At 46.0% G+C, this 14,369-nt stretch overlaps 1 protein-coding gene across 3 annotated transcripts in view; it reads left to right on the top strand.

Annotated features, from left to right (window-relative positions):
• The window catches only part of LOC139399652 (zinc finger E-box binding homeobox 2a), a 48,210-nt gene that overhangs the window by 30,152 nt on the left and 3,689 nt on the right, over positions 1 to 14,369 (top strand). For 2 of the 3 annotated variants that reach the window (XM_071144977.1, XM_071144978.1), the window contains 7 exons: positions 4,179 to 4,454; positions 7,288 to 7,356; positions 8,486 to 8,683; positions 8,969 to 9,183; positions 11,069 to 11,177; positions 11,537 to 13,572; positions 14,005 to 14,182. In XM_071144977.1, the coding sequence (XP_071001078.1) occupies positions 4,179 to 4,454; positions 7,288 to 7,356; positions 8,486 to 8,683; positions 8,969 to 9,183; positions 11,069 to 11,177; positions 11,537 to 13,572; positions 14,005 to 14,182 (3,081 nt within the window). The remainder of the gene's footprint in view (positions 1 to 4,178; positions 4,455 to 7,287; positions 7,357 to 8,485; positions 8,684 to 8,968; positions 9,184 to 11,068; positions 11,178 to 11,536; positions 13,573 to 14,004; positions 14,183 to 14,369) is intronic. The other variant, XM_071144979.1, reaches the window with a different exon arrangement.

Here is a 14,369-nt window from a genome sequence, read left to right as displayed (position 1 = left end):
AACTTCCTCCAGTCTTGTGTGTCGGCTATCCAAAGTGATCCTAGTTGGCTTTTTGTTTGTACGCCATGTATGTGTAAAAGTGTGTGTGTAAGTGTGTGGGGCCGGTGGGGGTCTTGAACATTTGTCGAGAGGAGTAACATGTGCGCAGGCAGGGCACAGATGGCTCCGTAACGGGAGGGAGGGAGAGAGGGTGGAAAGGAGGGAGGGAGAGAGGGTGGAAAGGAGGGGGGGGGGGGGTGGGCCGTCTGGGCGCTTGAGTAAAACTCTGAGATCTTTCTCTTGTACCCTCTCTCTTTTTTTCTCTCTCCTTTTTTCCAGCCTGTTGCTCAGGACCCCGTAGATAAATGGGAGTTTAATTCAATTAGAGGCAGGCTACTGGAACCACCCCTTCTCTCCTGGCTGGCACTCCCCAGACGTGCATGAATACACACACACATGCACACACGCACAGGCACATATACACACACACAAACATTCAGTTATATAGGGCCACACAACAACACAAATATTGACACACACTCTTTGGTTGATTCGTTTCATGTCCCTCAGAGTATTTGTACTATTATGGCAAATAATTCATGCTGTGGGCTATTTCTTTCTAAAACTTTTTGGAAATAATGCATTAGTATACCTTTATTCCCCACCTCCCTGTGTAAATCCCCCTACCTGTCTGTGTATGCATATCATTAGATGGATGTTGGACCACTTCCAGTCTGTAGCCACTAGGCAGCGACCTAATTTCCACAGCATTCATGCAGTGCTTCCTTACCTACTCACTCACCTCCCCCTCCCCCTCCAGTTGTTCGCTCAGGTGATCTGCACCACTCACAGGCAGCGAGAGAGAGAGAAAAGAGAGAGAGGTAGAACAGAGAGAGAGGTTTTTCTCCGGTAGCTTCCATCTCATCTCTCATTACCCAGGCAGTCGTAGCGGCGGACAAGAGAGACAGGACGCAGCAGAGGATCACCTGGAGCAAGCAGTAGACCTGAAACCTGTGTCGTTTTTTTATTATCATATCAAACACCATGGTGTGTGTGTTTGAATATGGAACTGGCTTTTTCATTGAGCCGCACAGAGAAAGAAAGAGAGAGAGAGAGAGAGAAAGAGACTGTGTGGGTGTGGATACTAGCCCCTCATGGCATACGTGCAGGCAATGGCTCTGTCTGATTAATCTGTTCCACTGTGGGGCGGTTTAAAATGGACGACGTGGAAGGAAGCCTCCCTCATGCAAGGAGAGGGCAGGTGTGGTCTCTGCAGAGCCTGGGGATGCACTGTGGGATAGGCGATGATGTGGAGTGAAATTCCGTTGTTTTACAGAATCCATATGATATGTGGCAGGTATGGTATGCACCTGTTAGTTGCAGTTACACACCTCAATGGGCACGCTCATTCTAAGGCAGTTAGATCTTTTTTTGTTTGTTGCTGTTGTAGCTAATGGTTGCGTTACTGGAATGTCTGTTTCATACGATTTAGTGGATTTGTTCTATATTCAAATGATGATGGGGTTAACTGTAATATATAATGTAGACAGAGTATTATTCTGTCATAATTTGATATGAACGGTGCTCTGCACTGCAAGAAAGCTCCACCTCCTAACCCCAACTATTGATTTTCTTGAATATAAAGTAGATACAGTGGAAGGGGTTGGGCATCGGATGACGATAATCCACCAACAAACCAACCATTCTACATCATCCTCTGAGAGACTCAGAAGGGATTCTCAGTAAGGAAGTGTACTCCTACCCTGCACCACCTGCACCATTGTAGACAAATACTGTGATCAATATAGCCTACCTTTTTAAAGCCACCTGCCTGGAACTTGTGTCTAGAGTTGGAGGCATTAAGTCCTTCACTGAAACAGCTGGAGGCATTAAGTCCTTCACTGAAACAGCTGGAGGCATTAGTGACATAAAAAAGGTCATTCTTCTTACTGAGAATCTGCTTGGAGTAAATATACCAGAGGAGATGACCAAACCAGCTAGGGAGGGTCAAGATTTATGTCTTTGTGGAACGACCTTAGTTGAGCAGTGAGAGAGAGCAGCAGAGGGAGAGAGAGAGAGAGAGAGAGAGAGAGAGAGAGAGAGAGAGAGAGAGAGTGAGAGAGCGGGAGAGGGAGAGAGCGTTCAGAGGAGAATAGCAAGCGTTGTCGCTGCTTTGTCTCGGGCTCCTTGAATGAGCACAAAGGATCGATCGGTGGAGAGGTGACGGGCCGAGACAATGGATCTCCATGAGATCAGCAGGTCGGAACGGCGGCGCTTCCACACACAATAGAGGTGCGGCAAGACAGAGCGAAGGGTGGCGCTCCATCAAAGATGTCACTGGAGACAAAGCGCACTCACTCTCCGGGCTCTGAGTTGTTATATCTCGCTTTATCCTGACTAAACCTACTGAAAAACAGTTTGCTAACTGCTATCTAGATTAATGACAGATTGTACATACAGGTGTTGTGTCTGAAGTCATTTCCAACCAGAACTATTGATATGGAGACACAGAGCAACTAAGATCCCAGCCTGTAGCTTTAGTCCAGCCCTCTGTGACATCTGCCACACTACTAGACCCATGTGACCTGGGAGGCAAACAGTCTCATGAATTGCTTTTGTTTGGGAGGTCACTGGCTTTTCTCCGTCTGCCTACCGCAACACAGATACAAAACAGCCACACACTGGCCAAGTATCTGAGCAACATAAGTAAAGTAACAAACAAACAGTTGTCTTCGTGTTTTTCCACCAAAACATTTATCTTTGTCAGTTGGTGAGTGATTCTATAAATGTGACACATGTATCTTTCTCTCTCTTTTTCCTGGAAGAAATTAGTTGAATAATATAATTTCCTAAAGTAAATGTGCCTACATATTTTCTATGGCATAATAACATACGCAAGTCTTGATAGAGAAAACACACTTTCTATAACCTGGACAGGATGCTAGCTGATATTTTCACTGGTCTGTTCCAAACTGCTCTTAGCTCAGAGTTAAAAAGGGTCAGATATTTCATTCAGCGAAAAGGCAAAACCACTATTGTTGCTGGTCTAGCGAGACTAAAGAGGGGAGGGTGTGTGAGAGCGAGCGCAAGGTTAAGACGTTGAATGAAATCATATTATATCCAACATATACCTAGACCACACAACGTGTTTTCACGTCTCACTTTTCAGCCTTTTCTTTCTCTCTGTCTCTCTCTCTCTCTCTCTTTCTTTCTTTCTTCTTTTTTTTGATCAGAGAGGGCATTACCCTGTCTGAACTCCCCCTAAATCCTTGTGGTCACACCTTTTATTAAAGAGGGTTTTGTCCCACGCCCTCCACCCCCCTCTGCTGCTCTTGGTATTCAGCCCAGGTCAGCAGATTTCAGCCCACCCCACCGTGGCTCCCCTTTTTAATTTGCACCTGTTGCGCAGTTGTCCGGGAGGCAAGTGCCGAACCATACAGTCAGACAAAGATCATATTATGAACAGATATGCAAAGCCTAATCTCGATGTACCCAAAGGGGAAGAGTGAAAAAAGAGACGAGTGAGGGAATGGTATGCCGTTAGGATGTAAAGGTTTATGGGTTTGAAAAACTGTTGAGGGGAACCAAATAATATCCCCAAACAAGCAATTGACTTCAAAACGCGTCGTTTTTAGCCACGGCCCTCTCGCTTTCTGGAGTTGGCAGCGGCCTCCAGAGATAACGCGCATGAGAGCTTGGCGAAATATTGCTTTATTAGGCATACACAGAACTCAAAATGAACCTGAAAATTGTGTTCTATTTTCCACCCCCGAGGGCCCCCTTTCCTGCGCCTAGTTCCCATGATGTCATGGCTTTTACATTTTTTTGTGTTATTCCCCCCCCCCCCCCTCCCTTTTTCTCTTTTGGGTCTATGCCTGCCTTTCTCATGCACCTTTTTCAGAGTATTTTTCTTCAACACCCAAGTGGACATATTTATAGGTTGGCGTGAAGGCCCTTGGGTTCAGCCTGAATCAAATCAACCACATTTTATCAAAGTTCAGGGATGTAATATTTACAAGCTGTCCATTTCCACTTGGTCCCTAGAGTGTCTGGGATGTATAAAAAGCTCCCCAAACTATTCAACGCAGGAATGTGACTTTCAGCTTTTGCCTCCACTACTTTAGTCTTTACCTCTAGAGCCAAGTTAGTTGGATGTTGTTTTAGAAACCTAACAGCGTCTCTTTGTTTGTGTTTTGCAGTGCTGAACTATGAGAATGTGGTGGAGACGGGCTCCGAGACAGACGAGGATGACAGGACTCTAGTCTCAGAGGAGAATGGTCTAACCAATGGGGAGGAGGGTAGCAGCCCCATTGGGGCCGGCGTACCCAACCTGGAGGCATCACCCAGGGTGGGCCACGCCCTGCTGTCCTACAGGGCTGGAGCAGAGGAGGGGTCAGAGGGCAGGGATGGGCGGCAGAGCCACAACCACGCCTGGCGCCTGGCAGACAACCCGCACGGACACCTCAACGGGACTGGTGAGTGATCTGCTCAAGATACATGTAGAACGTAAATCAGTGAGTAGGCAACACACCTCACTGTTGTAAATCAATTACACAGCACAGCAACATCCGCACAACACCTCCAGAACGACAGACACTAAAATAATATCACTGATGTTATTCAATTACACATCTTATAATAATACAGTACCTATTCACCTTTTTTCAGTTTCTGCTAAAATAGCTTGAGCCTGGGAAGTGGCTCTATTCGATACTCTGTCTATTTTCCTATTTTTCGGGGCCCTGTGAGGTTGACAGGAGATTGTAGAGTATGACATGGTGCTCTACTCTAGTGGGACGTGTTGCTGCTGAAGCACAGTCAGCACTTTAGCTGCTTCACAGGCTCACATCGGCAAAACCACCTCCCTCCCTCCCTGAGGTGTGTCCAACTCACCCTCCCTATCACACATACTCATTGCTGTATGGCTGTTCACACCCTGTAGCACGTCTGTCCTCTCAATGTTCTCCCTCCCCTCTTTTCTCTCCTTCTCTCTTTCTCTTGGGTCTGTAAAAGCATGTCATCTGTCTCCTCATTTTCACATACTTTCATAGGAATAAAGTCAACTCCGAAAAGGTCAACGTACTCAAGGTCTCGGCAGAGCAGAATATGTCACAATGCTTCAGTTTAACATATGAAGCGCCACCTTTCATTCTCGTTGACCCATCATTTTAACCCTGTTTATATTTAGGAAAACAACCTGATATAAAATTCTTTATAATTAGACTCAGTTTAGTGGGCCGTGACCAACTCAGCCTCTAACTCCCCCATATTGCTATATTGTACAGGCAGAGCTATCAACAATGAGCAAGGAGCGCATGCGAAACCTGTCAACCCCCCCCCCCCCCTTCTCTCTTTTCCTCCCTCTCTCCCTATCTCTTCCCCCCCCTCTCTCTTTATATTTCTCCATCCACTCCTCCCCCTCCAACTCATCTGCATCAGTGACAGGACAACCGGTGTCGCCAGGACCTCAAAGACAAATACTTTTAATTAGGAGCCAAACGGGATCGTTAAGAGGGAGCCAGGCTTTAGCAGGACTCATTAACAGGCCTAAATTAAATTTGGAGCTTTATGATGGCAATTTACATGCATAATAGGCCCACCATTCTAGTGCCACCTGACAGATACAGAGTGCAGAGTGAACTCATGTAAGACGCCCAGTTTTAAAAAACGGACTGGCGTCGGCTATCCGTCTCTGGTAATGACTTGGTGGCGTACTGCCCCGCTGAACTGGGAAATAGAAAGTACTAGGAAGAAGTTTTTGATTTTGAACGCGGTCCAAAACTAAATGTAAATGAAAAGAGCCTTGATGCGGCGAGCATAGATGTTATCATTATCATGGCCATCATGAGAAAGCTGTAAAATAAATCAATGCCAGATTAGCACATCTGCTACAGTCTGTTATAGCTAATGCTAAACTGGTGGATGATTTTCATTGAGCTGGTATTTTACATTTATAGGTAAACTGACGAAAGATAGACAACTCACATATTTTTCATATCAATTTCACTCAGGCAACAGATGTAAAGGACTCGGGTGTCACTTCACGGTACTGAAAAGAAGAAGCAGTCTTGAACTGTGGAGGTTTGAGTCACATCGAGAATGCACAGGGTCAAAACAGAATTACCACAAACAGAACTGAAATGCTAATTTACTTTAACCGCCATCTTGCCTCTGCCTCTCTAGGAAAAAAAGACTACTGAAAACACAATGAGCCTCCATTTTATATTTGAGACTTCATATTCAGTGCAAGTGTACTGTAAGTGTAGTGAAGGAGGGGCCTACTGAAAATAGAATGACACTTGAGTACAGTGTCTAAATTCTACGACAGTGGCACAGGGCGTGACTCACATGCCTTTGTCCTTACTCTGAGGCCTGGAACCCACAAAAAGCCCCATGTTGGCTGAATGAAACTCATTCTAAAAAGTCTGGCAATGATTCTCTTCCCAATGAACCAAAAGTTGAGGCGAAGGGAAGCAACAATGCTTTCCCCATCAGAAAAGGCAGCATTTTTGCAGTTGTTTTCTGAAGCGTACAGTACCACCATTTTATCTGTGTGGTGCAGGGGGAAACTTAAGTGGTAGGGAGAAGGGTGAGACCTCGCTTCTTATTTACATGGATTCATAGTCTTGGAACTATGATAAAGAAAATAGTTTTCATCTACATTATTTATGAATTAATTAAGGAAAACTAGCAGATGATTTCCATGCATTGTACCTTCAACCTTCCTTTTACTCTTGTGGGCCACAAAATGCGTAATTCGACTATAAATATATGATATAAATCGTGCACAGTACCTTGTGACTCCTTTGACTCATAGCAAGACTATTTTGTTATAAAAAGCACAGCACCAGGTTCCTGTTTGACACTCATTGCTCATGAGGAAGGAAGTTTTGAAAAGTAACCTGCTGCAATGAAGAGGGGAGATGGGGGAGAAAAGGAGACTGTGCTCTTGCTTTCTTCCCCATCCTCTATTGCTACAGGCAGGGGTGTTGTATATCCCTCTTTTGAAGGGAAGCTTATGATACTTGTGACTCCTGTTGAGGAGTCACATGACTGGGGCCAGGAGAAACAAACACAATAGGCACAGTATATGTACACCCCTCGCCTGCCCGTCCTTCATTATCTGGAAAATACATTCACATTATGAACTGGGGCTGAATGGAAAGAGGTACTTGTTAACTGAATTGTCAGGGTAGCATGTAGCATGCGCATTCCAGTTGACTTTGCCTCGAGTGTTGAGTTTATTGAGAGCTGTGTTAGCCACAGTTGATTGTCCGATTTTAAACGCATTTCTCCTTTCCTTCACAGATGAAAGGAAGGAGGAATATGAATCCTTGGGGCCAGAGGGTTCTCTTCACTCTGTAGGAAATGGTACAGGTGAGCTCCACTCTCACCCTCTTAACTGTAACACCATGTTTACTAAAACTCCCCGTTCCGGCTTTAAATCCTCAGCAGCAAGACACTAGGAAGAGACTTGATTATAATATCCCCGTGCAGCAGGTGATTTATACCTAATAGGAAACACACACAGTCAACAGCCATGCAAGATAATATCCCTCCATGTGCAGCAAAGCAAGAGGGGAAAGCAAAGCAGTTTTAGGTTGAGTGAGAGTGCAGCGCAAATCACGTCTTGCTGCAAAATTGAGTTTTGACCTAAATCTCATTTGTTTGGTTCATGTACTTTCAAATTGGTTTACAAGCCGAAAATAAAATGCTAGTTTGTCCTTGCAGTGAGTCACAAGGTCTTTGCAATTGAGCGTTTTATCAACAAAACCTTGCCTAGAGTGACTACAAGGGATCCAGGCCTCTTGGCGACAGTTTGGTGTCCTTTGTTTTAAGGATATTGTTAACAGTTCAACGAAAAATATACACAGCAGCGTATAACTCTCAAGCCAATAGCCAACAGGAATAATCCAAAGACATAAAGGTAGCCACATGACTGTAACTGCCCTGATTTGTTAAATCAGCTGATGAATGCATTAGATACCTGATACACCATTATGCCTACACTGACTGTTAAGTAGATGTAACCCTACATTATCTTACTTATAATCAAATCTCTGCTTTAAATTATGTAGAGAGAGAATTCTAAGTGAGATCTGTAAACCCAGCCAATCTAATTGCAACTTAAACCAATTACCCGTTATACTAGGACATATTTAAGTTCAAATGTTTAAAAGCTTTTTTTCTCCACCATTTAAGATGGGTTGTGAACATCACTTAATGATGGAATTGTCTCTGATTTTTCTTTGTAGAAGCCATTACATGACAGCATTAACGGTAACTTAAATGTATACTCCCCTCTAAGTAGTGGCTTAGTGCTTTCTTCCCTCAGTTCATCACATTTAGAGACCAGTCTGTTTCCTGTGTGGCCAATATACTGTAGCTTTGCAGCACATCTCTCAAGTTGGGGGAAGGACGAATGAGACTGACAAATATTTTTTATTTGTCTCCATTTCTCTTCTTCTCTACATGCCCTTCTCCTCCTCTTCCTTGTCTTATGCAGTGAAGGGTATGGATGGGGTGTCGGGGCTTGACGAGTACTTCACTAAGCGTAATAAACTGGAGGAGAGTGACAGCCACTCAGCCAGCATCGCTGAGTACCTGCAGCGTGGAGACACTGCCATAATTTACCCAGAAGCCCCAGAGGAAGTGACACGACTCGGAACTCCCGAGGCCGTTGGGCAAGATGAAAACGAAAACGGTAAGAATCCAGAAAATAAATAGCCCTACAGTAAATCCAGGACTATTATAGCGTTATAGGTCTACCACTTTTATGACTTTGTCCCCAATAGTGTTACTGAGTGACTTTTATGGGTAGTGTGTGTTTAAGTGTAAGCTGCTGGCGACTGAGGCTTTGTGAAGCAGAGATAATTATGTAGCTTGCTACACTTCCTCCGTTTACAACCTTGGCATGCTGCCCATCAGTGTCTATTAGCTGACCTTATGAGCCCTCCCCATCCTCTTCCTCCCTTTTTCTTCTACACAGACCTGCCACCTGGGACTCCAGATGCTTTCGCCCAACTGTTGACCTGCCCTTACTGCGACCGGGGCTACAAGCGGCTGACATCGCTCAAGGAGCACATCAAGTACCGCCATGAGAAGAACGAGGAGAGCGTGCCCTGCCCCTTGTGCAGTGAGACCTTCTCCCACCGCACACAGCTGGAGAGGCATATGGCCACGCACAAGCCAGGGAGAGATCAGGTAAGACTGGCAGACAGACAGGGGATGATCATTTTCTCTTTTTCTTCTCCACCTTCTCATCCCCTTTTCTTTCCTCATCTGATCTCCTTCACACATTCGGTTGTGTCGTTTGGTGGGTCGGCCAGTGCTCTGTGTGAAACACAGTATCATTTGAGCTCAATGCCCGTCACTCTTTTTTCCCCCCCATCTAAGATTGTTGTTAATTGCAAGGGCTTTAATGGCTTCCTCGTGGTTACTGCATGCACTTGTCTTCTGCATCGAGAATCCTATTCTCTTGAGTGAATGATTATTCGAATTTCCTCTTCCTATCGTCCTCTACTCCTCTCACATTACAACAAGTTACTTTTGAGCTCTTGTTCTTTTAAAAAATCAGACCCCGCACTGCTTGTTCGCAGCTGCATTTTGTTGTGCTCCCCCAAGCTTCCGCCTACAGTGAGGCATGCGTGGGATGTGCTAGCATATTGCCTTCCTCAGGCCATCTGACTTTTTGCATCAGCTGTTGCTGGAACTGGAACAGATTTGATTAGAAATTAGCACTCGTAAAGATAGTGCTAGAGATATGGACAATTTCCTATGGTTTAATAAACAGCGATAAGAAGTGCTTTCGTTGAGTGTAGAATCTAAAATGTACCTATTGTGTAAGTACAACCAGGGAATCAGTACAAGCACAACCAAAAGTGTAGACCTTTTCTCTGTCCTATAACTGAGTCTACAACTGTCTCACAACGGACCATGCAAATAAGCAGTGGAATCATTCAATTTTCCAATTATACTGTAATTATAATGAGATTTCCTGAATTAAGCATGTCAGATTCAAACCTCAAATTTGCCCTGAGCCCAATGTGACAAAAGCAGTGAAGCAGCACCCCCATTCTACCGCCTCCACCCCCTCACCTGACTCCCCCTTTCCCCCTCCAGACTGACTTAAATAGGAGCAGATGGTCTTTTCCCCAGTGATCTGGAGTATCATAATCCTCAAATGACTAAGTGTTTGTTTATTTTTGTACTTCCTCTCCAGTTAAAATAGTTACATAAAGGATCTTATGGAAGGTCACTATGGGTTACCTTAGTGCACCGGACTGTGGAGGGATTTTGATTTGAGTGATACTGAGTGCTATTGGTGTAAATGTGTGAATTGTGCTACTTTGCTTATCTTCGGTGTGCCTAGAGCACATGTTTATCGTGGGTTAATTGTTCACACATTTGGTTATGATGGCAGGTTCCACATCGTTCATTGCCCCAATTTCCCGGATAGCTTTTTCACAAAAGTAGTCCCCTTCAAGCCACATTCAGTAGGCTAACCCTAATCACATGCCCTAACCTAAAATGTCACCTGCCTTAGGAATGTCTTAACTCCATACACAATCACACACACACTTTCGCACATACCGGTACATAGACTCCTCAGCAAGCATTAGCGAAAAGGGATTTTTTTTGGTATTGAAAATGTAACAATGTACACCTCCCACATCATTCTCATGAAGTTCTTTGTGGGGGCTTCATCTCCCTAGACATTGTTTTTGTTTGTTATCTGCACTCATTTGAATTTCAAATGCAGGAAATGCACCTACACTAAACAGTTACCTTTGAACAGAACACAAAAACTCAACCCACACTGTATTCTCGAAATCGATTAGAGTTGCTTGTGTGCTTCATCATTTTGTTTACGCAATTTAGGATGTAAACCCCCCCCCCCCCCCAAAAAAAAATGTTAGATATAGGCTAGTTAACTTGTGTGAGGGAGTGTTATTGTGTTGCAAAGTAGCCTACCGTTGAAGCTATGAAGAACTCATTACATTCCTTCTCAAGACCAGCTACCTTGAAATCTTCCCTAGTGTCCCACTCTTACACACCACATCACCACCCTTTTCTATCTCCTCCACAGTCCCAGCTTCTGAATGAAGGGGCCGGCAACCGAAAGTTCAAATGCACCGAGTGTGGAAAAGCCTTCAAATACAAGCATCATTTGAAGGAGCATCTCCGAATTCACAGCGGTAGGTACTAAGCCGAGTCAAGCTGGCTTTAACCCACCATTTTTAAATGTATTAATGTGACTGTAGCTAGATGACTGAGAGGGCTTATGCCATAAAATTAAAATTGATAATGTTCCTTTTTGGCCTCTGTCAGTAAATGAGTCATTCTGTTTTATAATAGCTCACTGTTTCAGACCTGTTTCATAACTGACTAATTCAGCCATATGGATGAGGCCATAGCTCAAGAAAATGAGAGTTGAATAGAAATAGAAATTCTCATTTTCACACTGAACGAAATCTTCAGCTATTTCACTACCAGCCAAATTCAAGTATTCAAAATGGAGTAACTTGAAATACATGTTGTTGTTTCCCGTTTACAGGGGAGAAACCATATGAGTGTTCCAACTGCAAGAAGCGCTTCTCCCACTCCGGCTCCTACAGCTCCCACATCAGCAGCAAGAAGTGCATCGGTCTGATCTCTGTCAACGGACGAGTACGTAACGGAGGAGGTAACACCAAGGCTGGCTCCTCCCCTAACTCCACCGCCTCTTCTCCGGGAAGCCCCGCCCTGGCCCAGCTCCGCCACAAGCTGGAGAACGGCCGCCCCATGAGCTCCCAAGACCAGCAAAGCCACCTGGACATTAAGGCAGAGCCCATGGACTTCAATGACTACAGGCTACTGATGGCCTCCCAGTATGGCGTCGGAGGGCCAGGGGGCTATATGAACGGAGCCGGCCGAGGAGGCAGCCCCCTGGGGATCCACAGCTCCTCCCAGAGTCCCCTGCAGCACCTGAGTGGGATGGGCTTGGACCTGCCCCTGCTGGGCTACGGTTCCCTGGGGAACAACCTGAGCGAGGTGCAGAAGGTCCTCCAGATCGTGGACAACACTGTGTGCAGGCAGAAGATGGATGGGAACCCGGAGGAGATCTCCAAGCTCAGGGCCTATATGAAGGAGCTGGGGGCCCAGATGGAGGAGCAGAAGTTGGCTTTGTCCTCCCCACGTGCTGGCTTCCAGGTGGTGGGCCACGGCAGCCCCACAAAAAGCATAATCGACTACACTCTGGAGAAGGTGAATGAGGCCAAGAGCCTGATCGACGACTCCAAGAGGCAGATCAACATGGACATCAAGAAGGAGAGGCTAAACCACTCAATGGATCCTGAGGAGAAGTCGCACCACGAGAGCCACCAGGTTCCATTCCTGCCATTCTCCTGCCAGTTCTGCAAGGAGAACTTCCCAGGGCCCATCCCACTGCACCAGCACGAGCGCTATCTGTGTAAGAAGAATGAGGAGATCAACCACCTCCAGCCCAGTGAGGGTGTGCCTCCTAGCCGCAGGGGGGTGTTCCCCTCAGAGCAGCAGGCCGCTCTGCAATCCTCTCTGTCAGAGAGGGGCGCCACCAGCCCCATCAACCCTTTCAAGGACCACGTGTCAGTGCTCAAGGCCTACTTCGCCATGAACATGGAGCCCAACTCAGAGGAGCTGCTGAAGATCTCCATCGCAGTCGGCCTCCCACAGGAGTTTGTCAAGGAGTGGTTCTCCCAGTGGAAGAATCAGCAGCAACAACAACAACACAACAACGGTAATGCTAACTCCAGGAAGCGGTCGCCACCGCCAGACCGGAGCAGTGCAGAGGAGCGCAACCACCACGGCCTGGCCAGGTCACCGATGTCCATGGCGCAACACGTGGATCGCATTATGGCACTCGCGGATTTACACGGCGGCAACACCAACGGTGACCGTGACACTTCCCACAGACATTTAAAGTCCAACCAGTTTACAGCCAACAGGCAGATGGGTGACAAACCACTAGAGACCTTGGACCACCTTAGGAGCAGCACGTCATCTCCTCTCAATCTCTCCTCCACTTCTTCTAAAAACTCCCAGAGCAGCTCATACACTCCAAACAGCCTGGCCTCTGAAGGGGACGGCCATGGGGGGGACGCACCATTGGACCTTTCTCTACCAAAACACATGATGAGCAACAGCATCTCACTGGGAGAAAAGAGGTCCAAACCAAACGGCTATGTCTCAGACCGCAATGGTGACCACCACCAATCCAACCGGGAGCAGGGGACTGAGCCCATGGACTTGGCCCACATCAAAAAAGAGTTCCTGGGCTCAGGGAGAGACAACGGAGGGAACAGCGGCCACCAGATGGAAAAGAGTGCCAGCCCCATCTTTGGCATCAACCCCTTTGGTGGGGGTCACATGTACACACCTCTGCCCCCACATGGAGCGTTCCCCCCGCACAGCTTCATGCAGGCCCAGGCCAGCATCCCAGGCCTGAGGCCGTACCCAGGGCTGGATCCAATGAGCTTCCTGCCCCACATGGCCTACACTTATGCAACTGGGGCGGCCACATTTGCTGAAATGCAACACAGGTCGAGGAAGTACCAACGGAAACCAGGTTTCCAGGTAAGCAAGCCCTTTTGTGGTTTTAGATCCATTCACTAAAGTACATTTTTAGTAAGAGGTTTGCAATAAACATTTTGCCCTTTTAAATGAGTGCATAATGGATATAGTTACACTCAACACAAAACAAGTAAAATGATTTAGATTTTACATTTTTATAATGTAATTTTTTCCCTTGAAATAGTATTTTGTCTGTTTTGTTAATACTTCCACTACACCCGTAAAATCCACAACACAGAATTAGAAAGCCCATATGTTCCCCTTTTTATGTCTCCTCTCCTGGCCAGTAAGAAGGGTCTTACACAGGTTGCACGGATCGACGGCTAAGCCCTGTCCAGACTTGGGATCAAACTCAGAGCAGAAGGTGTCTATGTTTAGGTGACAGGTGTGGATTACTTACAAATAATTGAAAAATCTGCCCCTCTCATCTCATAGGGGGAGCTACTGGACGGCACTGCGGACTATCTGTCAGGCTTGGAGGACCTGACAGACGAATCGCTTCTCTCCCGGAAGAAGATTAAAAAGACAGAAAGTGGTATGTACGCGTGTGACTTGTGCGACAAAACATTCCAGAAGACCAGTTCCCTCCTAAGACACAAATATGAGCACACAGGTATATAACATTTGGACACTTCTTTTTTACCCCACCCCCCCTCTTCGCCTTTGTGCCCACCCCCTCCATGTTTTGTGTCTTTTGAAAGCTATCTTTTTGATTATCTTTTTTGATTATCTTTTCTCGTTCTTGATCACATAGCTTTTTCTCCCATCTCAGTTCTTATTTTCTCTCTTGTCTTTCACAT

The sequence above is a fragment of the Oncorhynchus clarkii genome, chromosome 3, assembly GCF_045791955.1.
Source record: "Oncorhynchus clarkii lewisi isolate Uvic-CL-2024 chromosome 3, UVic_Ocla_1.0, whole genome shotgun sequence".
Classification (NCBI taxonomy): domain Eukaryota; kingdom Metazoa; phylum Chordata; class Actinopteri; order Salmoniformes; family Salmonidae; genus Oncorhynchus; species Oncorhynchus clarkii.
Note: the sequence above shows the minus strand (reverse complement) of the source record. Positions and strands in the feature narration are given on the sequence as shown.